Below are 27,728 nucleotides of genomic sequence, written 5' to 3'. Positions count from 1 at the left end.
GGGGGTATTAGCATGAAGTGATCATCTGTGTTCTGCAACTGCTTTCGGTTCCTTGAATAATGTATGACATGTGACTAAGGGCAGCCGGTGGTGCCCTCCTAAGGTAAGATGGTGCGGCGGTACGGAGTGTCCCTGTCACTATATTGGGGCATTAGGACAGACCACAGGTCGAGCACCCCCTGCTGGACTCCCGAACACCTCTTCCAGCAGCAACATTAGTTTTCCCAGACGGTCTCCCATCCAGACACTGACCAGACTTAATTATTTACCAGACTTCACTGGTCATGCTCAATCAGAAGCAGAAACCAAATAAACTGTGCCATCAATTAACACAAGAAACTCATCATTTGAAAAAATAAATAAATAAACACAAAGAGTGGAATATAATAGATGAACTACTCGACAGGCAGAATTATATAAATGGCCAAAATATCACCAAATGAATTTGATGAAAATAAAAAAAACAGGGAAACTCTAAGTTGGCAAATATAATAAAAAAATATAATGAACGATATATAGAACAAGGATGAGATTGTGTACGATCCTGTACAAATGAACCAAAGATTTGAATGAACTATAGATACTATGAACAACTGAATACATTAAATAAGGATAAATGATCTCCATTAGAGTTATTAAAGGATTTACCACTCAGTAGATCTGTCTGTCTGTCTGTCTGTATATCCATCTACCTGTCTGTCTGTCTATATATCCATCTATCTATCTGTCTGTCTGTCTGTCTGTATATCCATCTACCTGTCTGTCTGTCTATATATCCATCTATCTATCTGTCTGTCTGTCTGTCTGTATATCCATCTACATGTCTGTCTGTGTCTATATATCCATCTGTCTGTCTGTCTGTCTGTATATCCATCTACCTGTCTATATATCCATCTGTCTGTCTGTCTATCCATCTGTCTGTCTGTCTGTCTGTCTATCCATCTACCTGTCTGTCTGTCTGTCTGTCTGTCTATATATCCATCTGTCTGTCTGTCTGTCGGTCTATCCATCTACCTGTCTGTCTGTCTGTCTGTCTGTCTATCTGTCTATCCATCCATCTACCTGTCTATATATCCATCTGTCTGTCTGTCTGTCTGTCTATCCATCTACCAGTCTATATATATCCATCTGTCTGTCTGTCTATATATCCATCCGTCTGTCTGTCTGTATATCCATCTACCTGTCTATATATCCATCTGTCTGTCTGTCTATCCATCTACCTGTCTGTCTGTCTGTCTGTCTATCCATCCATCTACCTGTCTATATATCCATCTGTCTGTCTGTCTGTCTGTCTATCCATCTACCAGTCTATATATATCCATCTGTCTGTCTGTCTATATATCCATCCGTCTGTCTGTCTGTATATCCATCTACCTGTCTATATATCCATCTGTCTGTCTGTCTATCCATCTGTCTGTCTGTCTGTCTGTCTGTCTATCCATCTACCTGTCTGTCTGTCTGTCTGTCTATATATCCATCTGTCTGTCTGTCTGTCGGTCTATCCATCTACCTGTCTGTCTGTCTGTCTATCCATCCATCCATCTACCTGTCTGTCTGTCTATCAACCTGTCTGTCTGTCTATCCATCTACCTGTCTGTCTGTCTATCAACCTGTCTGTCTGTCTGTCTATCAACCTGTCTGTCTATCAACCTGTCTGTCTATCAACCTGTCTGTCTGTCTGTCTATATCTTGAACATAACCTTCATAAAACATGTTCCTATGATCTGTAACTAAAAGTCTCGCCAAAAAAAAAACCCATAAACCCCCCCATCAGCCGTCCAGAACTCGTTGAGTGAGATTATTGCAGACAGATCTTTTGTTCCTGTCCGTGGATTGATACGAGCCCACGATTGTTCTCTGCTTACGCTGTTGTTTCAGGAGCAGTGTGAGGACAGACACAAGCAACGAATCAGAACCAGAGATTCAGACTAAACCAGAGATCTCAATAACCTCCACCGCGAGGAGATTCACGCCTGGATCGTGACGTTAAGACGAAAACATCAGTAAACCTAGTTAAACATTCTCATGTGGTAAAAGGCTAAATGATTTACAAATAATAATCACACAGTTTCAGTTATTTTTACAACAAGGGTCTGTTGCAATACTGATCTCTGGTTTCCTCCACATCAGGAAATGATTTTAAGTCAAGTTCATTCATGCAAATGTTCATTGTGATGTCACTGCTACAGGGATGTGTACGAAAGTTGAAAGGTGGCATCTGCAATTACCAGGTAAGTGATGACATCATAACCCTGTTCCTTGAGCCACACGAGGATACAGGAAGTGTCCAAACCCCCGCTGTACGCCAGGACCACCGTGCCCTTTGACATCTCAGATCTTTAGGGGACTTTCAAGAAAAGCAAACAGAATCACCAGCAAATCATTTCATAATATTTCAACGTCATCGAAGGAACTTCCTTAAACAGACAAGTCATGCAAGTTCATGATTCACCATATGAATCACAAAATATATAACTGAGACGCATGAGCAGGTGTTGATCTTTAAAAGCATCAAGTCTATAAATGATTGAGCCGGTTTAATTCATCACTCACACCAAGCAACAGCTTTACATTCATTATTAATGCTTTAACACAATGCAATTTTGAATTTGTATACATGTAAATACAATATGACTGTTAATTAATTCAGTATTACACATGCAGAAATAATTGAGCATAAATTAAGCATGAACTGTAATAGCAGTTAGATGTTATTTTAAATAAGTGTTCACATTATAAGAGCCTGTTTAATAATATCAGACACAATACCACATTTATGTATTTATATTTAAATATTGCATATATATTTATACACACAAACACACACACACAATGCAAACGATATATTAAAGCAGTAACTCACCTGAACGCACAAGGAAATAAAATGTATTTGTAACAGCCGTTGTCAGATCCTGTCTGTCTGCTTTCAGCTCGAGCGCTGTTCGGAAATCACGCAGCAGCTGCGCCGCCATTCAAAGACATATCAGCCAATCAGATGTCGCTCCGCTTCAGAGGCGTGTCAACAACGGTCGCGGCTAGCCAATCAGATCCCGCCGTTTATTACAACGAGCCGAGGCTGTATGGCCCGCCTCTCATGGACGCGCTCAGCCAATCGGATCCCGCGTCTATGGAGTTATACTCGTGCCACAATTCTACGCGAACAAACATATTTTGACACAATATATATATATATATATATATATATATATATATATGTATATATATATATAGTGCTTTCAAAATATGTTTATATATATATATATATATATATATATATATATATATATATATATATATATATATAAATAAAAAGGTATTTTGCAGGCAGAGGGGTGTAGGAGGAGAAAGCTAAATTCAAGTATTCTGAGCAAAGTCACATTCAAATAAACTTTATTCAAGCGCAAAATTGATTTTCGTTTCCTCAAAATGAATTTATCTTTGCAAGATTAAACATTGCTTTACCAAACGGAGTTCAAGCACGTGCAAAATAACTTTTTGTGCACTTAATTTCATCTTGCGTGTGCAGAATATTTTTTGTGCACTCAAAATATCTTCTTAGGAATGCAGAACTGATTTTTTTGGACTCAACATATCATCTTGCGCGTGCAAAAGAGCTTTTTGCGTGCTTAAAATTTCATCTTGCATGCGTTGAACATTTATGTGCACTCAAAATATAATTATGCACGTGCACAATTGTGGCACATATATCACTCCATATCTGTCAGTCTTGCGCCGACATGCCCAAATAAACAGATACTTTGTTAAAACCTGTGATAAGTACACAAACTCGCCAAGAGGTTTTTTTTAAATGGAGAAAAGTGAGAGGGGGAAATCCGAGCTTTGATTTATTTATTTAGATTTATTATAGAAATGTCCATGTGCTTTCAGTGACAGTGTGCTTTAAAACTCCCAGATTACAACATTTTTCATGATCATGGGAACCTGAACACTAACAAAAAGTACCGTGCATTACCATGTTTGTGGACATTAACCATGTACAGATGAAGTCAGAAGTTTACATACACTTAGGTTGAAGTCATTAAAACTAATGTTTTAATCATTTCACATATTTAATGAGCAAACTATAGTTTTCACAAGTCGTTTAGGACATCTACTTTGTGCATGACACGAGTAATTTTTCCAACAATGGTTTACAGACCGATTGTTTCACTTTTAATTGACTCTAATCACAATTCCAGTGGGTCAGAAGTTTACATACACCACGTTAACTGTGCCTTTAAGCAGCTTGGAAAATTCCAGAGAATGTTGTCAAGCCTTTAGGCAATTAGCAAATTAGCTTCTGACAGGCTAATTGGAGTCAATTGGAGGTGTACCTGTGGATGTATTTTAAGCTCTACCTTCAAACTCAGTGTCTCTTTGATTGACATCATGGGAAAATCAAAACAAATCAGCCAAGTGTGGACCTCCAAGTCTGGTTCATCCTTGGGAGCGATTTCCAAACACCTGAAGGTGCCACGTTCATCTGTGCGAACAATAGTACACAAGTATAAACACCATGTGACCACACAGTCATCACACCGCTCAGGAAGGAGACGCATTCTGTCTCCTAGAGATGAACGTAGTTTGTGTGAAAAGTGCAAATCAATCCCAGAACAACAGCAAAGGAGCTTGTGAAGATGCTGGAGGAAACAGGTGGACGAGTATCTAGATCCACAGCAAAACCAGTCCTATATGGACATCACCTGAAAGGCTGCTCAGCAAGGAAGAAGCCGCTGATCCATAACAGCCATAAAAAAGACAGACTACAGTTTGCAAGTGCACATAGGGACAAAGATCTTTCCTACTAGTCTGATGAAACAAAAATGACCTGTTTGGCCATAATGACCATCGTTATGCTTGGAGGAAAAAGGGTGAGGCTTGCAAGCTGAAGAACACCATCTCAACTGTGAAGCATGGGGTGCAGCATCATGTTGTCGGGGTGTTTGCTGCAGGAAGGACTGGTGCACTTCACACAATAGATGGCATCATGAGGAAAGAACATTTATGTGGATATATTGAATCAACATCTCAACGACATCAGCCAGGAAGTTAAAGCTCGGTTGCAAATGGGTCTTCCAAATGGACAACGATCCCAAATCTGACTCAGTTACACCAGTTCTGTCTGGAGGAATGGGCCAAAATTCCAGCAACTTATTGTGAGAAGCTTGTGGAAGGATCCCCCAAAACATCTGACCCAAGTTAAACATTTTAAGTTAAACTGCCACTTCACTCTGATAATAACAGATTAGTCATCCATATTTAATGGTGTTTGCAAGCTCTCATAGTACTCTAAAAAGGGGACCCGGACCTTCCTGAATGTTTGCAAGGAGCCTTTAAGGGTGTATCTGATCTTCTCAAGCTTCAGGAAATGCATAACATCTCTAATCCACCTTGTGAAACTGGGGGGAGGGTGCTTGTTCCTTCCAGGAGAGCAGGATGAGACGCCTGGCAATCAGGGAAGTGCATGCTCTAAGGGGGCGATTTTCAAGGGTAAGTCCAAATAGGGCACTTACAGAGTTGGGGGTGATGTTTCTCTGAAGCATCTTAGTGTAGGCGCCAAAGATGTTGGCCCGGAACGTGCTAAGTTTGGGGCAGGACCAGAACATGTGTATATAGTCCGCTGGTCGACCTTTACAGCGAGGGCACGAAAGGGTCCACATTAGAGAAGATTTTCACCAGCCTCGTCTTGGTCAAGTGTGCTCTTAGAACTATTTTGAGTTGCATCACGCCGTGTCGATTTCTACGATTCAATGTCAGGAATGGTTTAAAACTGAGTTTAAATGTATTTGGCTGAGGTGTATGTAAACGTCTGACTTCGCCATCATGGTACCACCACAGAGCTTTCGGTTAGGGCATCAAAAACATTTTTAGTGCCAAACAAACATTAAAAAGTGTCAGTACTAGATGTCAGAAGAACACATTTATTTTCACATTATATTTTATTTTTGTATATTTCAGTGCGAAAGGACTCCATTAAAGTGAATGAATCTTTATGGGATACAATGTTGCGACACATTTTGTTCACTTGTTTTACTCTTTATTTCCCTCCATCATCTGAAAACAACAGTTATCACGTTATTGTTTATTATTATTATTATTATTATTATTATAGGAATCAACAAAAAACACTGAGCAAGACAATAACTCTTGTTCTATTCAGCCGTGTGGATTTGCAAAATAATTAAATATTATACATTTATGCTAAACGTCCCTGTCTACCGCCGTGATCCGAGACAAATGATTAACTCCAGTTACAGCCCGAGACGTGAACAAAGTCTGAATGAGGGTCCCGTTACACAACCGTCTTTCACATCAGGCTCTCCATTACATCACCACCTGCTTATTTCGAAGAAAGCTTCACCAAATTGAACGGCATCCAGACAGATGATGAGGATGATGATGATGATGAACAGGTCTTGGTGGAAGAACCAGGGAAACTCACGGTGTTTGATGTACCAAAGAGGAGGTGCCACAGTCGCTGACCGGCAAAAGATGTTCGTCCATTTGTCACGATCACAAACGGCTCAGTCCACGGCTGCATTTCACACATATATGCATCTATATCTTTCCATAGCACTTTGAAATAGAAACCCAGCTGAGATGCAAGTTCTATGTTGCCATTAAAGAGAAAAAACAATTAACTTGAACTCATGGACTGTTTATTAAATTTTTGCTGTAATCTCCTTAACCGCTGCAACATGGGGATAAATACGTAAATAAAACTCCAGTATTTAAAATTGTGCATGAGAAACACAGAGGAAGTGAGAAAAAACGAGAAGAACAGGATAACTCTGGACGTGCTGCGGATGTGAGGCAAGTTCTTGTGTCCTGGGCGGTGATCCGGACGACAATCGTGGTGGAAGCGGTCGTATTACCACTCCTTCTTCTTCTCGTCCATTGACACACCGCCCGGCCCGAGAGCGACCACGAGCAGCAAACCGCCGATGACCGATGTGGTCTGGAAGAAGTCGTACTTCAGGAAGTCGTGCATGGGCTTGTACGCAGGCACGGTCCAGAAGGCGTTGAAGTAGACGTTGATGGCGAGAAGCCACGCCACCAGGGTGAGCGCCGCCAGTTTGGTCTTGAAGCCGATGGCCACCAGGATGATGAGCGCCGTTCCGACCATGTTCTGCAGAATCTGGAGGAGAATGGAGAGAACTTTACTAGATGTTTGTGAATGTATGGGTGTTCAAATCGATCTAAACATATATGGAGAAAACATCGACAAACCTTAAAGCCCCTAAGCCGCCCCCCCCCGCCCCAGGGCAGTCAAGGACCCCTGGGCACTGGCCCCATTGGCCCGGTCGGTAATCCATCCTTGGGTCAGAGTATTCATCTGTACCTTCTTTTAGTGTTTTTTATGATGGAATGTGTGTTAATGGTCAAAATCGCATTATCCGCAAAACCCGGACTGGTACGGTTTTAAAAAGGCAAATTATTGGGGGGCCTGGGTAGCTCAAAGGTAAAAGACGCTGGCTACCACCCCTGGGGTTCGCTAGTTTGAGTCCAGGGTGACTCCAGCCAGGTCTCCTAAGCAACCAAATTGGTCCGGTTGCTAGGGAGGGTAGAGTCACATGGGGTAACCTCCTCGTGGTCATTATAATGGGGTTCTCGCTCTTGGTGGGGCGTGTGGCGAGTTGTGCGCGGATGCCTCGGAGAATAGCGTGAAGCCTCCACACGCGCTAGGTCTCCACGGTAACGTGCTCAACAAGTCACGTGATAAGATGCAAGGATTGACGGTCTCAGACGCAACTGAGATTCGTCCTCCGCCACCCGGATTGTCACTACGCCACCATGAGTACTTGGAGCACATTGGGAATTGGGCGTTCACGCCACACAGGAACATGAGAAAAAAAACCACACACACACACATTTATCGGCAACTATCGGCTTGATAACCGATAGTTCGAAAAAGCAACTTTCAGCACAGATTAATCGCTAAAACCAATATATCGATCTACCCCATAATAACTAGTAGTGGTAACTAATGTTAGGAATTGCGCGAATGCTTAAACATGCAGTACTTTTCTTTCGCAATGCATATGAAATGCTCAAAGCGCTAAAAACACGAGACCATGAGCCCATGTGTGCGCAGAACACCAATTCGGAACGCCCAATTCCCAATGCGCTCCAAGTCCTCGTGGTGGCGTAGTGACTCCCCTCAATCCGGGTGGCGGAGGGCGAATCTCAGTTGCGTCTGAGACCATCGATCCGCGCATCTTATCGCGTGGCTTGTTGAGCACGTTACCGTGGAGACCTAGCGCGTGTGGAGGCCCACGCTATTCTCCGCGGCATCCACGCACAACTCCCCACACGACCCACCGAGAGCGAGAACCACATTATAGCGACCACGAGGAGGTTACCCCATGTGACTCTACCCTCCCTAGCAACCGGGCCAATTTGGTTGCTAAGGAAGCCTGGCTGGAGTCACTCAGCACGCCCTGGATTCAAACTCACGACTCCAGGTGTGATAGTCAGCGTCAAACCTTGCTGAACTACCCATTATCGGCCGCCTTTTGCAGTTTTGTTTATCGCCATATTGATGTTATTTGTATTAATTGTGCAGCCCAGGATTGTGAAGATACTCTACTGAAGCACTCAATGAAACTTAAAGACATTAACATTATCACGACATTGCTTTATTTGATATCGTCAGCAAAATCAGAAGACAATTATACTGTATATACTGTGTGCTAATACACCCCGAAGACAGTGATGAACTTACGGAGAAGAAGTTGGAATCGAAGTGTAGCAGCGTCATAAACATCAACACCAGCAGAACTCGACCGCCCAGCTGCATGTACTGTTTAGGGGAACTCTCGCCCATAGACGGCACGCCCGCAAACATGCTCTTCCCCTCCGAGCGCGACTCCGCCAGCAGCAGAAGCAAACCACCACCGAGAGCCAGATTTCTATCAGGACGACAGAAAACACAATTTACTGTGACTGTTCTAGAACCCACTCAATTACACAGACTGATCCGACAGAACTCACCTCATGAGAAATTTAATGTCCCATAGAATACTGTAGGCAACAGTCTGAAAACAGAAAGACAAATAAACACAATGCAATTTTCACTAAAATGATTATTTTTCAAAATATGATTGAAACGATGAAATCGCACAATATTATAGCATGCAAAAGCACGCCGACTAGTTTATTTTTACTACTCACCTGTAGTGCAATAATGCCAAATAACCCAAAGCATGCATACTGCACAAAGTTTCTAATAAGAACAAGGACACATCCACCTGCGGGTAAAACCAGAAAACATTTAGCATATTAGTGAGATCTGTAAGCAGGTATACAAATACACTCCTGAAACTTCAGTCTCACCGATCTGTCCTATGAGGTTGAGCAGCACGAAGCATGTGGCGAGAAAATACCCGCAGCTCCACGTGACCTCGATGTAATCTCGCTGCTCGTTCCACTGGAACCACATGCGAATGCCGTCCTCCAGAAACGTGCTGATCAAACACAAATGCGCCAGGTGAGGCAGATAATGCTTCGTTACCCGCAAGAACTGTGAGAAGAAGACAGAAATGCACATTATATAATCAGTCAGACACACAGCGAGGATATAATTGGGGCGGCTGTGGCTCAGGTGGTAGAGCGGGTCGGCCACTAATCGCAGCGTTGTCGGTTCGATTCCCGGTCCATGCCGACTTGGGCAAGACACTGAACCCCAAGTTACTCCCAATGCATGGCAGCTCTGCCATCATTGGTGTGTGAATGAGTGGTGGTGTAGTGGGCTAAAGCACATAACTGGTAATCAGAAGGTTGCTGGTTTGATCACCACAGTCACCACCATTGTGTCTTTGAGTAAGGCACTTAACTCCAGGTTGCTCCGGGGGATTGTCCCTGTAATAAGTGCTCTGTATAATACATTGGTACTCAGAAGGTTGCTGGTTTGATCACCACAGCCACCACCATTGTGTCTTTGAGTAAGGCACTTAACTCCAGGTTGCTCCGGGGGGATTGTCCCTGTAATAAGTGCACTGTATAATACATTGGTACTCAGAAGGTTGCTGGTTTGATCACCACAGCCACCACCATTGTGTCTTTGAGTAAGACACTTAACTCCAGGTTGCTCCGGGGGGATTGTCCCTGTAATAAGTGTAAGTCGCTTCAGAAGTGCAAACATGTAAATGTAAACTGTTTTGTGGTTTACTGAAACAGTGCTTTTAAAAATGTAGGAACTAAACCAAATCTTGTGGTTTGTGTCAACATCGGAGGACACTTTATTTCGACAGACTGGAAGAACATTAACCTTGTTGTGAAACACTAGAGCTGTGCGTGTATTCTATTCAAAGTACAGTTCTCTAGAGCTCGAAAGTCACACAAGTGAGGCCAAAAATAGCACGACTTGCATGTAAACCATCCAAACAGACCTCATCAGCACTTGCCAGCACCGACAGCCAATCAGAGATCACACAGACCACAGTGACTTTACCGACAGTCAATCAGAGATCACACAGACCACAGTGACTTTACCGACAGTCAATCAGAGATCACACAGACCACAGTGACTTTACCGACAGTCAATCAGAGATCACACAGACCACAGTGACTTTACCGACAGTCAATCAGAGATCACACAGACCACAGTGACTTTACCGACAGCCAATCAGAGATCACACAGACCACAGTGACTTTACCGACAGCCAATCAGAGATCACACAGACCACAGTGACTTTACCGACAGTCAATCAGAGATCACACAGACCACAGTGACTTTACCGACAGCCAATCAGAGATCACACAGACCACAGTGACTTTCCCGACAGCCAATCAGAGATCACACAGACCACAGTGACTTTCCCGACAGCCAATCAGAGATCACACAGACCACAGTGACTTTCCCGACAGCCAATCAGAGATAACACGGACCATAGTGACTTTCCTGACAGCCAATCAGAGCTTGTTTTACAGTACTAACCCCATGAGACCAGAATTAATGTAAAGAAATCAATAAGACAGGTTTTTCTGAAGCATAGACACTCCTGTACTACACTCTGAATGCGTTTACTTTCTTTAAAAATAGGAAAGATAAATGTAAACTTTTTTTTAAATGGCCAACAGCTGATAACTAGGAGGCTGATTGGAAATATTATGCTGATATACTGGTCTTTCACAAGTCTATACTGACTCAATTTGTATTTCTCCCCCCCAATCAAAATCTCACAAAGTCAACAGCAGCACTCTTTAACTTAAGATAATGGCTATAAATCTACACATTGCCCCCAATCGGGCTAATCAGCCGAGGAGAGGGATGAGTGCAGCGGGATGTGGGAGTTTGAGAGAGAGAGAGAGAGCGCCACATGCAGCTGCCTTGTGTGCGTTTTTGTTTTGTGTCTTTTTAAGAGGCGGCTGTGGCTCAGGTGGTAGAGCGGGTCGGCCACTAATCGCAGGGTTGGCGGTTCGATTCCCAGCCCACATGACTCCTCATGCCGAAGTGTCCTTGGGCAAGACACTGAACCCAAAGTTGCTGCCAATGGCAGGCTAGCACCTTGCATAGCAGCTCTGCCGTCATTGGTGTGTGAATAAGACGCATGTGTGTAAAGCACTTTGAATACTGCCAAGGTTAAAAAGGTGCTACATAAGTGCAGACCATTTGCGGACTGCAGTGGCGAGGACTCCGCGACAGTGCATCCATTCTCTTACCGCAAATGTAACAAGGTTAAAAATGGGAAAGGAGGTGGCGGGATCCGGCTGAACAATCAAAGTAATATTTTAATTTAAACTTAAAGAAAAATCCACAAAACATAAACACATCATCCTTCTCCTCGGCTGATTAGCCCGATTGGGGGCCACATATTGTAGTATTTGGAAACGTTGTCATTCCAACTCTACACAATAGTTTCCAAGTTTTATGTATTCATATATAATCATATATTACCATTTCATTACACGATTTCAAATTAAATCTGAATAAATATCTCTTATGGTGCGTTCACATACAACGCGAAGAGAGCGTTTCGCGCGGTGCGATTACATACAAAGTCAATGCAAAGATGCAAATAGACGCAAATTGAAGCGAATGACGCGACTCAAACACGCGAAATCGCTACATTCGCGTATACAAGCGAGTTTACATTTTTCAATGACAAATTTGCATGACGCGTTGTCGCGAAAGCCTATCAGTATTGAGATCGTCCGGATGTCACTGACGTAGTAGCAGAAGAAATCTGGAAAAATGGATGAGAAAATTGTTGTAACGCTGTGTGGGCACCCGGAATTGTACGACACAATGTCATACATGTACAGAGATTGGACGAAAAAAGACGTCGCTTGGACGAAAGTGAGCGAGGAAGTTGGACTACCTGGTAAGTTCTGAAAATATGCGCGACTACTTGATTGCAGCTATTGGTTGTACTTTACTATGAACAAAGTCGTAGAAGCCCCTCCTCCTGTCCTTTTCTGGAAGAGAAGCGGGAATACTCGCGTGTTCAGGTTACTCGTGGGAACGCAAGTTTAAACAGAAATTTATAATCCAGCGATCAAACTCGCGCGAGCAATGCGAGGCAAAACTTTTCTTCGCGTTGTATGTGAACGCACCATTAGAAGTTTGGCAATTCGTATTACAATTAATCACAATCGTGAAAGACAATTAATCAAATTTGAATATCTGTATTGACACTAGAGGTCGGCCGATAGTGGACTTTGCCGATACCGATAAATAAGGTGGTTGAAAAGGCCGATAATTAAAAAAAATTATCTATATAATAATTAAAATAACTTATTATTTCCTTTCTATGACGGGCACAGACATTGAGGCTGCAAAATGAATAAAATAATAAGCAGATTAATGTACAAACCAAAATCCCAATAACAACCAAAGAAATGAAGATTTGGTGCATAACGCAGGATTTTTTACTTTAAACGTGGAGTGGTGGTGGTGTAGTGGTCTAATGCACATAACTGGTAAACTGGTAATCAGAAGGTTCCTGGTTTGATCCCTACAGTCACCACCATTGTGTCCTTGAGTAAGACACTTAACTCCAGGTTGCTCCGGGGGGATTGTCCCTGTAATAAGTGCACTGTAAGTCACTTTGGATAAAAGCGTCCGCCAAATGCATAAAATGTAAATGTAAACAAGCCCGTAATGCATCGGGGACTCTTATTTTGAAATCACAGAGATTTGGCTCCGTTTCAATGCTCTATATGCAAATTAAGCTTTTTTTTTATAGCCTATAGATTCACCAGACGAAGAGTTTTGCATGTATATAATTCACCAGATGAGGTTTCTTGATAAGGAATTTTAAAATAAAATTGCGTGAAAAATTTAAATAAAATATCTTCAACTATCGGCATATTTTTGTTCTGATAACCGATTGTTACATAAAGCAACTATCGGTTATCGGAAAGAAAAAAAAATGCAGATAATTGACGATATTTTATTTGGAATTTTTACGCAATACCTCGAATTTATAGCTCTAAACACATTAAATTAAATGTAATTAATTAAATTCTTTGTTCAATAATTCAGTTCATACACGCCTTAAGCTGCGTGCTGGGATTCATTGCATGATTGTAATATAATCCGAGAGAGAGAGAGTAAAAAATTCTGCTATTGATAAATCTGAATGGGAGTAAAGAAAGAAAGGAATCCATGTTTGAGTCACTCGTGCAGAGTGGACAGTCCGTAGAATGTAACTGAATCCGTATTGCAAATCTGGAGTCTAAAAGTGGAAAAGTGTCGTGAATCGCAGGAGTTCAGATTACTGGGAGCTACAAACAATCATACGGCGAGCGAGCAGTTGTTCATTTTCACACACATCTACGGCGGTCTGATATACAAGATCACAAACACTTTATTAGTGCCTCTTTGAAACTATGAATATGTTTTGTAGAAGCTAGCAAGCCCCATGAGATTATTGAGCAATCACATGCAACCATTTCTAATATGTTTTAATGCAACACTTTGAATAAACACCCAGCTAAATGAAGTAAATAAATAATATATCAAATAAAAGGCTGCTTTTATGCATGATATGTTTGATCAGCTGTGAATGTCTAATCATATTTAAGCTTAATCAATTCATAGTTTGGGGTAAATCTTTTATAATGCTATCATACCTATTTTATATATAGATATATATATATATACTTAATTTGAGCTTGCATGAAGTATGGCAATTGCTTGCATTTCTTATCCTCTTTGACTTTATTTTTTTTGTACCTAAAATCTGTCCTTCTGTCCTGTTTATCAACATGCATTTAACTGCAACTAAAAACAATGACATACTATCCAATAAACCCCTAAAAAACAACCCAAAACTCTGATTATTATTGTCACATGCACATACATACAAACTAGAAGCTTGAACAAACCCTAAAGGATCATATATTTTCACCAGAAATTAATGCATACTTAAAAGTGCACACTTTTGGACAGATGGTTTGATGGCTGTGCAGATGTTGGTTTCTGCATGTTTATTTATTGACGCACCTGATCCGTTACGTCCTCCGCCGCGCGCATCAGATCCTCCTGCCCCATCTCTCGCTGATATGAATATTACTGATATGAAAATAAAACTTTAAACACAAGTGTGTCACACACTCAGTAGTGCTGCTGTCTCTTTAGGCCTCCGCTGTCCCACAATGCAGCTCGCAGCTGCAAATGTCCCCCGAAGCGTGCGCGCGATTTGCATCCTTCCGCGAGCTCGCGCCCCTCGTGCCACGTCTATTCACCGCGCGCGTTCACGGCAGCAATTTGTGCACGAGCACGCGTATTATAATTTGATTTTCATGCGGAACATTTTTAACGAAATGAGCAAAATATTGAAAGTCACTTCTGTCACTTAATAGTTGTGATTTAATTCAAACATAACTTTTATGATGGCATATTATTCTAATTAATGTATTACTTTTTATTATAGCCAGTGTGTTTTCTTTGCTCTTCGATATTTGTCAAGAGAATACAGAGGTTAATTAATATAGTGATTAAATGTTATTCTTCAATAACAAAGTATATCCGTGTCAGATTTAGCAGAGACGGGCCACTTCTGTTATAATGAATGGGAGAAACTATAACGTCCAACGGTCAACGGATTTAAATAGTAAGTCCCGCCTTACAGGTAAAATAGCCAATGACCTTTTAGATACAGACATCGCCTGTCAATCAACTCGAGGACGCGCATGCGCGTTAGCTAAACAAACCGGGAAAATTGCATTATTTAGCGTAATGTGAGGTAAAGAAACACAATATATCCTTCCAGTATTGTCAGATTTGATTGTTCATTTGTTGCCCTCTGGCCAGCGCTACAGAGCACTGAGTGAAATTTATTAAATGTAAATGAAACGTAGCCTACATGGGATTTGGAAAGGGAAATAGGTGTAATCAATTCTGTTCGCATCTAACGAATATTAGTTTTTGCTAGTAAAAATGGAATAAGAGAGATCTGTAATTGATTTTTTACTAGTAAAAATTGCATTTTTTTTACATTCTTCACACATTTCACTACCTACTGGGCAGGTAGGATCATTTATAGTAAAAAAGGAATTAAATATTGATCTGTTTCTCACCCACACCTATCATATCACTTCTGAAGACATGGATTAAACCACTGGAGACATATGAATTACTTTTATGCTGCAATTATGTGCTTTTTGGAGTTTCAATATTTTGGAGATATTCTTCTAAAAATCTTAATTTGTGTTCCACAGAAGAAAGAAAGTCACATCTGGGATGGCATGAGGGTGAGTAAATGATGAGAGAATTTAAATTTTGGGGTGAAATATTCCTTTAATTGGAATTTTTCCCAGTAAAAAATGCAAATATAAAGCTCTGTAACTGGAATTATTTTTAGTAGAATAAATAGCATATATTGTAGCGCTCTCTAATTGAAAAGCTTGCCATGTTATGACCTACACAATTACAACAAGTAAATATTATTTTAAAATATTATTTGAGCTGTAAAGTTGTTTAAACAGTCATTTTTATGGTAGCATTTAGATTATGTTGTCATGGCAACGAAGTTGTAAAATTACCTATAACACAGATGTGGTTAGTAAGTGATTTTATCACACTAAAATCATGTTAACACACATATTGTTTATGTCTTGTGTCTATAGTTTTTTATGTAAATGGATAGTTGACTATGTCTGTTGTGGTGTGGCATGCTAAACTCCATCTAAATCTATTTTAAACAGCATTTTAATCATTCTTTTATAATTATACGTGCAGCTTTTATGACCTCATATTATTTAATATAAAATATTTGTACTTCAAAAACTTTTATCACACCACAGGACCATTTAAAATAAATTAGTTAAGACAAAAAGGTCATTTAAAAATGGTGAAAAACTTGTGACCAGCTACAGGACCTCAAAAATACCCTTTCCCTTCTATATATTTGTACTTAAAATTAAAAAGTTTACTTTCCAAATGCATTGTATTGTATTGACCATATTCTGTATGATTGCAGTGCCATAAAACAATGATTTAGAACGTGTTATAGACAAATCAATTAATATTTATAAGCAATATCACACTCGCAATCGTGCGATACGGCCCTATATCAGCACTGCTGTGATTCTGCCGCAGGTCGAGTGTCGTAGGTAACCACACCAGTGCTGATATAGGGCCATATCGCACGATTGTGAGTGCTTATATGCAACAGTTAAATGAACAAGTACATTTTAAAGTACGGTCATGAAAACGCATTTGTGCATGGAACTACTTTATTACGCGACGGATCAGAATCTGCCGTTACTGGTTCAAAACAAATGATCCAAGTCTTCATTAGTAATTCAAAAATGCCACTTCAGAACTAGTATCACGGCTTGTGCTGTTTCTAACAAGTTATTGGATAAACAAGGATGTGTGTGTGTGTGAGAGAGAGAGACGGAGTGTGTGTGAACACCTGTTGCCACTCCTAAGCAGAGATGCTGTCAGCTTTCTCAATGGAAAAATAGCATTCAAGCAGGGGTATTTCTCCCTATTTTCGTAGCCGGTGCACAAGTGTCGATCACTATAGAAACCGCAATGTCCTCCGCCATTTTAAACAGCACCCATTGTGTAATTAATCAGCCTGTTGTGTCTCTCAGCTGTGATGAAGTTGTTCGTTTAAAGCTGTTTAAAGCCATTTCCAGCTTTAGTAGTGTAGTAGTAATACAAACGATCACGAAGAGCTGTTTTATGTAAACACTGACTGATGTGGATTCTCTTCACGACACCTAAATGCCTCATATATCACACAAAATGATTTTTTGCCGCCACCTGCTGGATAACATATGTAGTGTAAAAAAAAGACACACAGTAGCTCTTAACACATCTGCACTAGTCTTACACTTTAGTTTAGAATGGCACAAACACAAGCGGAGTGACACACACAGTGAAGTGTCCAAGTGCTGATGGTGTCCGACCATCAGTGCTCATGGGACGTCTCTCGTCCAGTCAGATTCGAGGACCGGAACTAACTGTTGAATATATATATATATATATATATATATATATATATATATATATATATATATACATATATCACACACACACACATATACACTCATCTAAAGGATTATTAGGAACACCTGTTCAATTTCTCATTAATGCAATTATCTAATCAACCAATCACATGGCAGTTGCTTCAATGCATTTAGGGGTGTGGTCCTGGTCAAGACAATTTCCTGAACTCCAAACTGAATGACATAATGGGAAAGAAAGGTGATTTAAGCAATTTTGAGCGTGGCATGGTTGTTGGTGCCAGACGGGCCGGTCTGAGTATTTCACAATCTGCTCAGTTACTGGGATTTTCACCCACAACCATTTCTAGGGTTTACAAAGAATGGTGTGAAAAGGGAAAAACATCCAGTATGCGGCAGTCCTGTGGGCGAAAATGCCTTGTTGATGCTAGAGGTCAGAGGAGAATGGGCCGACTGATTCAAGCTGATAGAAGAGCAACTTTGCCTGAAATAACCACTCGTTACAACCGAGGTATGCAGCAAAGCATTTGTGAAGCCACAACACGCACAACCTTGAGGCGGATGGGCTACAACAGCAGAAGACCCCACCGGGTACCACTCATCTCCACTACAAATAGGAAAAAGAGGCTACTATTTGCAAGAGCTCACCAAAATTGGACAGTTGAAGACTGGAAAAATGTTGCCTGGTCTGATGAGTCTCGATTTCTGTTGAGACATTCAGATGGTAGAGTCAGAATTTGGCGTAAACAGAATGAGAACATGGATCCATCATGCCTTGTTACCACTGTGCAGGCTGGTGGTGGTGGTGTAATGGTGTGGGGGATGTTTTCTTGGCACACTTTAGGCCCCTTAGTGCCAATTGGGCATCGTTTAAATGCCACGGCCTACCTGAGCATTGTTTCTGACCATGTCCATCCCTTTATGGCCACCATGTACCCATCCTCTGATGGCTACTTCCAGCAGGATAATGCACCATGTCACAAAGCTCGAATCATTTCAAATTGGTTTCTTGAACATGACAATGAGTTCACTGTACTAAAATGGCCCCCACAGTCACCAGATCTCAACCCAATAGAGCATCTTTGGGATGTGGTGGAACGGGAGCTTCGTGCCCTGGATGTGCATCCCACAAATCTCCATCAACTGCAAGATGCTATCCTATCAATATGGGCCAACATTTCTAAAGAATGCTTTCAGCACCTTGTTGAATCAATTCCACGTAGAATTAAGGCAGTTCTGAAGGCGAAAGGGGGTCAAACACAGTATTAGTATGTGTTTCTAATAATCCTTTAGGTGAGTGTATATAAACAGTACTGTGCAAGTGTTTTTATTTTTAATTTAATCTTTTAATGACCTTTGATCAGCAGCTCAGAAACAATCCGTTAGTCCCATAAGTACAAGCCAAATTTTGTTTTTGATGAAGTAAACTCAAAATATACAAAAATGTATTGTAATAAGATGCACGAAGAAAAAGAAGGAACTTTCTAAATGAAAACAGAAATAGACTTAACAATATAGCCGCAAGCAGCAACTGCTGGGGACCAAGCTAAAATGACCCTAACTCAAACCCTTAACCCTAGCCGCCTTAATCACGGAGGCAAACATTTTATTTTTTCCTTAAGTTATAGCGCCAAGAGAATGTTCTCCTGTCCATGTTTTTAAAATTTATTTAACTTTGAATTTTTCACGCACAAGATACTGGCCAATTATTAATGACAGGGCACCCCAAAACGTATTCGCTTATATCTTCCGAACGATTTAACGAATCAAAATTCTTCTGATAACTTTCTGTCAGGAGGGTCGGTAGATGATGTATACCAGATTTCGTGCGAATCGAAGAAACGGCCTAGAACGGGTTTGGAAAAGTATGTTTTTTAAAATAATCAAAGTGGTTGAAAAGTTTTCATGCGGAAATTGAAATCCATGTGACCATTTGATTTGGGGGCACTGAAGGATTTGAAGAAGCTAAGAAAAATTATTCTAGCCTATACGGTTCCAGAGTTATAAGCAAAAGCACATATTAGCTTATTATAGCGCCACCGTGTGGACGATTCTCAAACTGTTTTATATACAGCGTCATGTAGAGACGCTTCTTGTGTATAATACGTTTCATGACCATCAGCCATTCACAATTGCTGAAGCTTGATTGGTTGCTGGCGGTTTGTTTTTATTTTTCGCATCGATATGTTACGGATATGTTAGCACGTGAACCAAAGAAGGTGTATATTTAATTTGAACTTTGTCAGTCATAAGGCTGCAGAGTCTTGAAACTTTGTTTTAGTTGTAGCGCCCCTATGGGCAGAATTGAACAAAAATCTGCGTGCATCCTCAACATGGCCCGATGACTATGTGTACCGGGTTTCGTTACGTTTGGAATTTGCGTAGAGTGGATATTGATCAGTTAATCAAAGTCCGTCAAATTACAGAAAATTCTAAATGGCAGAATATTGGGCGGTCTGGGTAGCTCAGCGAGTATTGACGTTGACTATCACCGCAGGAGTCACGAGTTTGAATCCAGGGCGTGCTGAGTGACTCCAGCCAGGTCTCTTAAGCAACCAAATTGTCCCGGTTGCTAGGGAAGGTAGAGTCACATGGGGTAACCTCCTCGTGGTGGTGATGTGGTTCTCTCAATGGGGTGTGTGGTGAGTTGTGTGTGGATCGTGGAGAGTAGCATGAGGCTCCACATGCTGTGAGTCTCCGCGGTGTCATGCACGACAGTCACATGATCAGATGCGCGGATTGACGTCTCCGAAGCGGAGGCAACTGAGACTCGTCCTCCGCCACCCGGATTGAGGTGAGTAACTGCACCACCACGAGGACCTACTAAGTAGTGGGAATTGGGCGTTCCGATTTGGGAGAAAAGGAGATACATTTATACATTTTTTTAAATAGCATAACATTTTTCAGGGCGGAGATTAAATATATGTTTTGTAGGGCTTGACTCAAGGAATCATGCAAAATGATTATTTTTATTCTAGTCCTTACAGTTGCGAAGATATGAGCAAAAATGTAAAATAATTTATAGCGCCACCTAGGGCCAATTGGAGGAGTATGCTTATGCCAGAGTAGTGGTGCACATTTGGAACCATCCTGCCAAGCTGGGGTTTTCTAGGACTTACGGTTTTTGCTGCCCAAATACTTTTAGGGCATAAAAATGGAAAATCAGTACAAATAGAATAGGGTTCAGTGGCGAATTTAGGCATGGCCAGGGACGGATTACCGACTGGGCCAATAGGACCAGTGCCTTGACTACCAGGGATGATCTCCTCCGCTTGAAAACCCTTTTGGGCATGAACAACGACCCCCCCCCCAACAACAACTACTTTTGGATAGAGGGGGGCCCTTGGAGATAATTGGCCCCAGGGCCTTTGCAAGTCATAATCCGTACCTGGGCATGGCAGCATCTTACCCCGGCCCCGCCGGTCAACAACTTTGGGGGCGTGTTGAAGCAGGTTTCGCCCAAGTGTGCCGCACAAGTCCTCAAAAGTGAAGCCAAAACGTCTCGATCGCCCCGGTGACTGGTCCTAGTATAGGTCATAAACCCCGCCTCCCCATGTTATTCAACGGGACGTGAGACCAACTAAACAATTAAATTACACTTCACATATCTTATTTCCAAAGATAGTTTCTGTCATTTACTGTCGTTTCTATCACGTTGATGTCATTTCAAGTGTTTGTTTTCAAAATAAGTTTGTTTTTAGTTATTTGATGCTATAAAAACGGTGCTGTGACATCATGATTGACAGCTGTGATTGACAGGTTCTCTGAGCGAAGTAGTCACTGAAGCACCAACTGACTTTTTTTCGGGATCTTCGGAGGACTGAGGAGATTGGAGCTTTAAATTTAATATTTACATTTCTATAATTAATTATTTCACACCGTCATAAGTCAAAAGTCAAAAGTGCAGGGGCGTGTCCTTGCGATTGATTCAGCGAGATGAGGGCGGGGCCTTGATTTCGCAGCTTTACTTCCTGCTCACTACTGCGCAGGTCTGGTCCCGAAATCGCAACTGCGCAGACTCAAGTCCCAAGATGTCAGCGCCATATCAGGACACTGGCGGCTTCAGTTCTCACCAATGGGAAAGAGCGAAGGGGCATCGGCCATCTTTTTTTACAGTCTATAGTTTTGCCCAGAGCGCCAAACACGCTAGAACCGCAACTGCACCTTTGGTGCTTGGCCCCCTAAAAATATATATATTTGTTTTATTTAATTAGATCAATTCACTTCCATTATCAATGAGACAAGAGGAAAGAAAAAGCCATTTTAATGAGTCACATACTTTATTATTCACTTTATTTTCCATTTACTTTGGCAACATGTCTAAAACCTCTCTTCTTTTTGTCCTTCTTACATTTTTTTGTAAATCCACTGGACTGTACCTGAAAAAAAAAAAAAAATCCAAAAACACCAAAATTATATTCATGAGTAAAAATGATATGTTTGATCATTACCATACAGTTCTTTAAATATTCCACTACTGAAATCATCTCAATGCATCGGAACAGTGACTGACCTTTTTGCGTTTCGATGTCTGGTTTTCTACCTCCATTTCAGACATCATCATCATCATCATCAGTCTTGAAATCATCTTCCTCTCCCTCTCCCATACCCTCCTCACCCTCGGCTTTCTTTAAATTGAACATGGACGCTGCGGAGAACGAGACGACATGATTGGAACATGATACTAAAACCTACAAGAGCATTACTCTGTGTCGGCAGCCAATAGAAACGGAGCGTCACTAACTGGGGTAAAGGTCAGACATGCTGTCCTCTGAGTCGCCTTTTTCGACGTCACTCGAGCTAGGAGCCCATATTCCACTGTCCTCCTTCCTCTTGTGTCGTCGGTCACTTCCTGTGGCATCATCACGCTCTTTGGGTCTCTTTTTCTGTTTGAGTCTGGCAGGAACGGACGCCACACCCTGACGAACACACTCCTCATCTGACAACAACAATCAGAATGTATGACTGGACGTGTACATTGTGCACAGCATCACTTATTTATAGTCATAATAAATTCAGATTTCCAAAGTAAGTCACACAAGCCTTTAATAAGGTTCAAAGTGAAGCGTGTGCTTCCTGCACCACCAGAGACTCTGTTTACAGAGCAATGGCAGGTGGGGAAAAGTTTTTGGGAAACCCCGCTTGGTGACGATACACACAGCAGCTTTAAACAGCATTGTAAGGTTAACTTTTGGTGTCTTTAGAAACTTACAGTTCTCGTGAGCTTTCTTGTATCGTTTGCCGTTGACGTGGCGTAGAATGTGTTGTGGTACACGATTGAGGTGACGTAACGTGAGCTTGCAGAAGAGACGATTACTAAGGGAAAAGCAGAATTAACATGTTAGCATCACGTTCTTAAAGGGACAGTTCATCAATTATTGTGTACGTGTATTACTTTCTTCTGCAGAACACAAATGTAGATTTTTAGAAGAATATCTCAGCTCTGTAGGTCCATACAATGGGAGTGAATGGTGACCAGAAAACTGAAGCTCCAAAAAGCACATAAAGGCAGCATAAAAGTAATCCATAATACTCCAATGGTTTAATCCATGTCTCAAGAAGAGATATGATAGGTGTGGATGAGAAATAGATTAATATTTAAGCAATATTTTACTATAAATCTCCACTTCACATTCTCCTCTCTTATGCATTATTCATGCATATCGCCACCTACTGGGCAGGGAGGAGAATTTCAATTACAAATGACTTAAATATTGATCTGTTTCTAACCCCCACACCTATCATATCACTTCTGAAGACTTTGATTAAACCACTGGAGTATTATGATTACTTTCATGCTGCCTTTATGGGCTTTTTGGAGCTTCAGATTTCTGTTCATTTTTGGTGAACTACATGTTTTAAGCGCTGAGAATATAGGGGTTGTGCTGTTTAAATACAAGCATACTAAAATGAAATGGTTAGTAATCATGTGTACTCACGGTTGTTTAGTGCTCGCCACTATATGAGGCTCATACTGACTGTAATTAAACTCTGCCTCTTCTGACAGTTTCTTGTATTTCTTTCCTGCTGTGAAAAGCTGCAGTTCATTGAGACTGCAAGGAAGCTCATGACCGTTCAATGTGCACTTCACCTGAGAATACAGAAACATAATTATAATTAAATAATTAATAATATTAGAACCAGATTTAAATGGTCTGACATCTAAGTTATATCTGACACGAGTGTTACTATTTTAATTCTTCACATTGATCACACTAATCTGCATGTTTTACCTTCTTACAGTCTGTGAGCTCAAAGAATGGATGATTCTGTAGAAAAGATCTCAAATCCTCTGATAAATTCTCCATCACAACAGCAAATAGCAGAATTAAAACGTCAACAAACCAAATATAAGCGAGGTAAACCTATGTTCGTACTAAACTGCGAAATGTTATTACAACACCGCTGAAAAACGCGCACTAAACATCAAATTAAAAGGAAAAACAACAAAAACGCGGTTGTTTTGGGCTCACATGCGTGTGGCACTCGAAAAGCTACAATTGTGACGTCATAAATACGCGACGCTGACTCTGACGTCAGGACAGCGGTATTTCAAAGGCTGTCCCAAAACATTTCAAAGATCGAATATTAGGACAGATTTTGGATAAATCATAGACTCATAGTTCCCATCGTATTTGGAACACAACATTTTAGTAAACAAAATAATAAAAATACATAATTATATATATATAAAAAAATTGTTTGTTTGTTTTACTAATATTTCACGTAAATATTAGGGCAAAATCATATTCTTGATAATAATCAAAATCCAAAGTGCATTTGCACAGTGGTAAAATACTTTCTTATGATGTGCTACATTCAAACGAGCAGACAGAAATAAACCTTGTGTAAATCGTAAGCATTATGCTAAGCTAAATTGCTATTTCTAGCCATTTTACATGTATGTTACCAGGCACGATCATATTTTTTAATGAAAAAAATTCATTTTAGATCATAATAATTTTTTGTCTAGTAAGACCTTTGATATTAGGGCAAAAATCATATTCTTGATGATAATGTTTGTATTGTTTTACTGTAAAAATATCTAAAAAAAAAAAAAATCCTAAAAACAAGACCAATTTGATTGAATAACACTGCATAAGATATTTCGGTTTTTCAGAGAATGTATTTTTAACATGTGTATTTTGTCTCACTGTACTGGCAGAGTTTTTATAGATAAAACTAGTGAAAATATCTACCAGTGCTGAAGAAGTAATCCAAAGTATTTAGATTACATTACTGACCTTGAGTAATCTAACAGAATGTTACAAATTACATTTTACAGCACGTATTCTGTAGTGGAATACATTTCAAAAGTAACCCTCCCAATCCAACCAATATATATATATATATACACACTCTATAAATATACTCAATTCTATTATTTTCTTATGGTCTTGAAAAAGTTTTGGAAATTTGACACTATTCTGTAGATCCATTTATGACTTGGATCAGATTTGTTTTGTGTTTTTATCAGAATATGCAGCCATGTTGGACCAGATTAACTCGTGTCAGGATGTTATTGAGATAAATTGTGTTTTATATTTACAGTATGTTGTTTGTGAGTAAATTGTGTCGTTTTTAATAATTGTTTCTGGATATAACATTGTGTAAATAATGTAAAAGCTCTTGTAATCTTCAAATATTTTAATAGAAATTAAAACAAGCCAAATACAGAAAACTAACATTGGAAAACCAAAAAATACACGCTACTATAAAACACTTGTTCTGTTCGGTTTGCCGGTTGTTGAATAAAACGTTGTCACGTGGCCGCGGGTTTGAGTCGTAGTGCGTTCAGCTTGCCTTAAAAGTGTCCTGCTGCCATTCCTCTGTCAGTGCTCAACAAAATACAGGAATTATAATATTACACATTATACATGACTGAAAAAAAACATTAAGCTTCATTAAAGGTGTAAATGTGTGTGGCTGGAAACTGTTCTCAGTGTGACAATATTCTCATCTTTGCAACAGCTACATTATTCCTACTGAATCACTCACTGGGAAATTTCCATTAAGATATTCATTAAAGGGACAGTTCACTCAAAATGAAATTCCTCTCATCATGTATTCACCCTCATGTCATCCCAGATGTGTGACTTTCTTTCTTCTGAATAACACAAATGAAGGTTTTAAGATCAATATTTCAGCTCTGTAGGTCCATACAATGCATGTGAATGGTGAATGAAACTTTGAAGCTTCAAAAGCACACAAAGCAGCATAAAAGCAATCTAGTGGTTTAATACATGTCTTCAGAAGAGATATGATAGGTGTGGGCGAGAAACAGTCAATATTTAAGTACTTTTTTTTTTTACAATAAATCTCCACTTTCACTTTCTTTTCTTCGCATTTTTCGCACTTCGCATTTTTCGTGTATTTCGCAACATACAGGGCAGGGAAGAGAATTTATAGTGAAAAGGACTTGCATATTGATCTGCTTCTCACTCACACCTATCGTAACACTTCAGAAGACATAGATTAAATCAATGGAGTCGCTTGGAGTAGCCTACTTTTATGCTGCCTTTATGTGCTTTTTGAAGCTTCAAAGTTCTGGTCACCATTCACATGCATTGTATGGACCAACAGAGCTGAAAAATTCTTCTAAAAATCTTCATTTGTGTTCTGCAGAAGAAAGTCAAACACATCTGGGATGGCATGAGGGTGAGTAAATGATGAGATGATTTTCATTTTTGGGTGCGCTGTCCCTTTAAGGATCCTAATGCATTCTAGTTCAGACAAACAAGGAGCACTGCACTTCCACATGATTAATAAAGCAAATTTACAACATCACTCGGGCAATAACAAATTATTTTGACAAACAAATGTACATCTCAAATGAAGTATCATTAGAGGAAATCAACGTTGAACGTGATCAGACTATATCATGAAATATGTGTTGCACTTTGGGTCATATTTGAGCCCAAAATCAAAACACAAAACTATACATTTCAGTTTTGCAGAAAGTGGAGTCATTCAGTGCTTTTGCATCAGCAGATTTCAGATGAGAGTTTTTCCAGTGTATGTTTGACAAAATAATACATTTTTAATAAAAAACAAAAACAGTATTCAACTCTTTGACACAACTAATGCCATTATATTCAACAATCCCCTCACAGACGCATGAATAAAACACTCAAACATAAAAGACGTGACACTTTCTGTCTGTCTTGAGCAATCTGTAAACCACATACAGAAGATTTTAACTGAAATAAACGATCAATATGACTGATTCAGAGATGAATATCACATCAGTGCAAACGGGGGAATTTCAAAAGGACATGTCCATATTTCACCATAAAATCCAAATATAAAATAATATTTTGCATTAAAAAATGTCCTATTAAGGATCATAAAGAACTTGTGCATTATGACATTATTTTCATGGCAATTCCCTCTAATTCACATGGTCTTATTCTCATTACTGCAATATTACAGTTAAAGTATATTACAGTAATATTTTATTAAATGCATTTTTATATATAATTTGTAATAAAATCAGCATTAAAAGCAGAATAACAAATATTTATGATTCATACATTATAATTATTATTTGCTCATAATAGTATTTTTTTCTGCCCTTTTAATGCTGATTATATTACAAATTATACATAAAGTATGAATTTACGGTAGTATTCGTTATGCCGATTTTATTACAAATTATACGTAAAGTATTAATTTACGGTAGCATTCGTTATGCCGATTTTATTACAAATTATACGTAAAGTATTAATTTACGGTAGCATTCGTTATGCCGATTTTATTACAAATTATACGTAAAGTATTAATTTACGGTAGCATTCGTTATGCCGATTTTATTACAAATTATACGTAAAATATTAATTTACGGTAGCATTCTTTATGCCGATTTTATTACAAATTATACGTAAAATATTAATTTACGGTAGTATTCGTTATGCCGATTAAAGTTTGAATTTACGGTAGTATCTGTTATTCCGACTTCATTACAAATTATACGTAAAGTGTTCATTTACGATAGTAGTTGTTATGCCGACTTCATTACAAATTATAAGTTTGAATTTATGACTTTATAATGATTCATACTTTATAATAATAATTTCCTCACATTCCCGCTTTAAAATAATGTACTTAATTCCCATGAAAATAAAGTCACATTGTAAAACGTTGAAATGGTCCCTAATATAGACGTATTGTCTTCATGCTAAATAAAATGTCTTTTGATATTGTGGTGAAATACGGTATGACCTGCACATGCTCTTTACAGCTTTATGATATTAACCAACATCAAGTGCGTTTCGCCGAAATGAAATGTCCACTAGAACAGC

The 27,728-nt window shown here is 39.8% G+C and overlaps 3 protein-coding genes across 3 annotated transcripts in view; all 3 read right to left on the bottom strand.

The window, feature by feature from the left end:
• LOC127642990 (argininosuccinate synthase-like) overlaps window positions 1-3,002 on the bottom strand; it is a 34,900-nt gene extending 31,898 nt beyond the window's left edge. The window contains exons 1-2 of the mRNA XM_052125499.1: window positions 2,864-3,002; window positions 2,229-2,347 (exon numbers count right to left, since the gene is read on the bottom strand). Of these exons, the coding sequence (XP_051981459.1) occupies window positions 2,229-2,330 (102 nt within the window). The 5' untranslated portion in view covers window positions 2,331-2,347; window positions 2,864-3,002. The remainder of the gene's footprint in view (window positions 1-2,228; window positions 2,348-2,863) is intronic.
• Window positions 3,003-3,864: 862 nt separating this feature from the next.
• LOC127642999 (surfeit locus protein 4-like) lies at window positions 3,865-14,646 on the bottom strand. The gene is made up of 6 exons (XM_052125516.1): window positions 14,453-14,646; window positions 9,337-9,523; window positions 9,175-9,251; window positions 8,995-9,038; window positions 8,726-8,912; window positions 3,865-7,138 (listed from the first exon to the last, which is right to left on the bottom strand). Exons 1-6 carry the CDS (start codon window positions 14,498-14,500, stop codon window positions 6,872-6,874), a joined length of 810 nt encoding a protein of 269 aa, XP_051981476.1. The 5' UTR covers window positions 14,501-14,646; the 3' UTR covers window positions 3,865-6,871.
• A 7,042-nt stretch (window positions 14,647-21,688) lies between these two features.
• On the bottom strand, window positions 21,689-23,927 carry surf2 (surfeit 2). Its single transcript, XM_052125521.1, is given in 7 exon segments — window positions 21,689-21,806; window positions 21,941-21,985; window positions 21,987-22,075; window positions 22,172-22,366; window positions 22,640-22,743; window positions 23,367-23,518; window positions 23,661-23,927. Coding segments are annotated over 7 exon segments (747 nt in total). The 5' UTR covers window positions 23,736-23,927; the 3' UTR covers window positions 21,689-21,719.
• Between the last annotated feature and the right edge of the window lie 3,801 nt (window positions 23,928-27,728).

The sequence above is a fragment of the Xyrauchen texanus genome, chromosome 4 (assembly GCF_025860055.1).
Source record: "Xyrauchen texanus isolate HMW12.3.18 chromosome 4, RBS_HiC_50CHRs, whole genome shotgun sequence".
In the NCBI taxonomy this organism is placed as follows: Eukaryota; Metazoa; Chordata; class Actinopteri; order Cypriniformes; family Catostomidae; genus Xyrauchen; species Xyrauchen texanus.
The sequence above is the reverse complement of the archived record's forward strand: the minus strand, read 5'-3'. Positions and strand labels throughout refer to the sequence as shown.

What these genes read in the sequence shown, in the direction of transcription:
- LOC127642999 (XM_052125516.1), bottom strand. Translation starts at nt 14,500, where the DNA reads ATGGGGCAGGAGGATCTGATGCGCGCGGCGGAGGACGTAACGGATCAG. An exon ending in CGGAGGACGTAACGGATCAG is followed by an intron (nt 9,524 to 14,452) that starts GTGCGTCAATAA and finishes TTCTTCTCACAG; the next exon opens with TTCTTGCGGGTAACGAAGCA. An exon ending in TCGATTCCAACTTCTTCTCC is followed by an intron (nt 7,139 to 8,725) that starts GTAAGTTCATCA and finishes ATTCTCCTCCAG; the next exon opens with ATTCTGCAGAACATGGTCGG.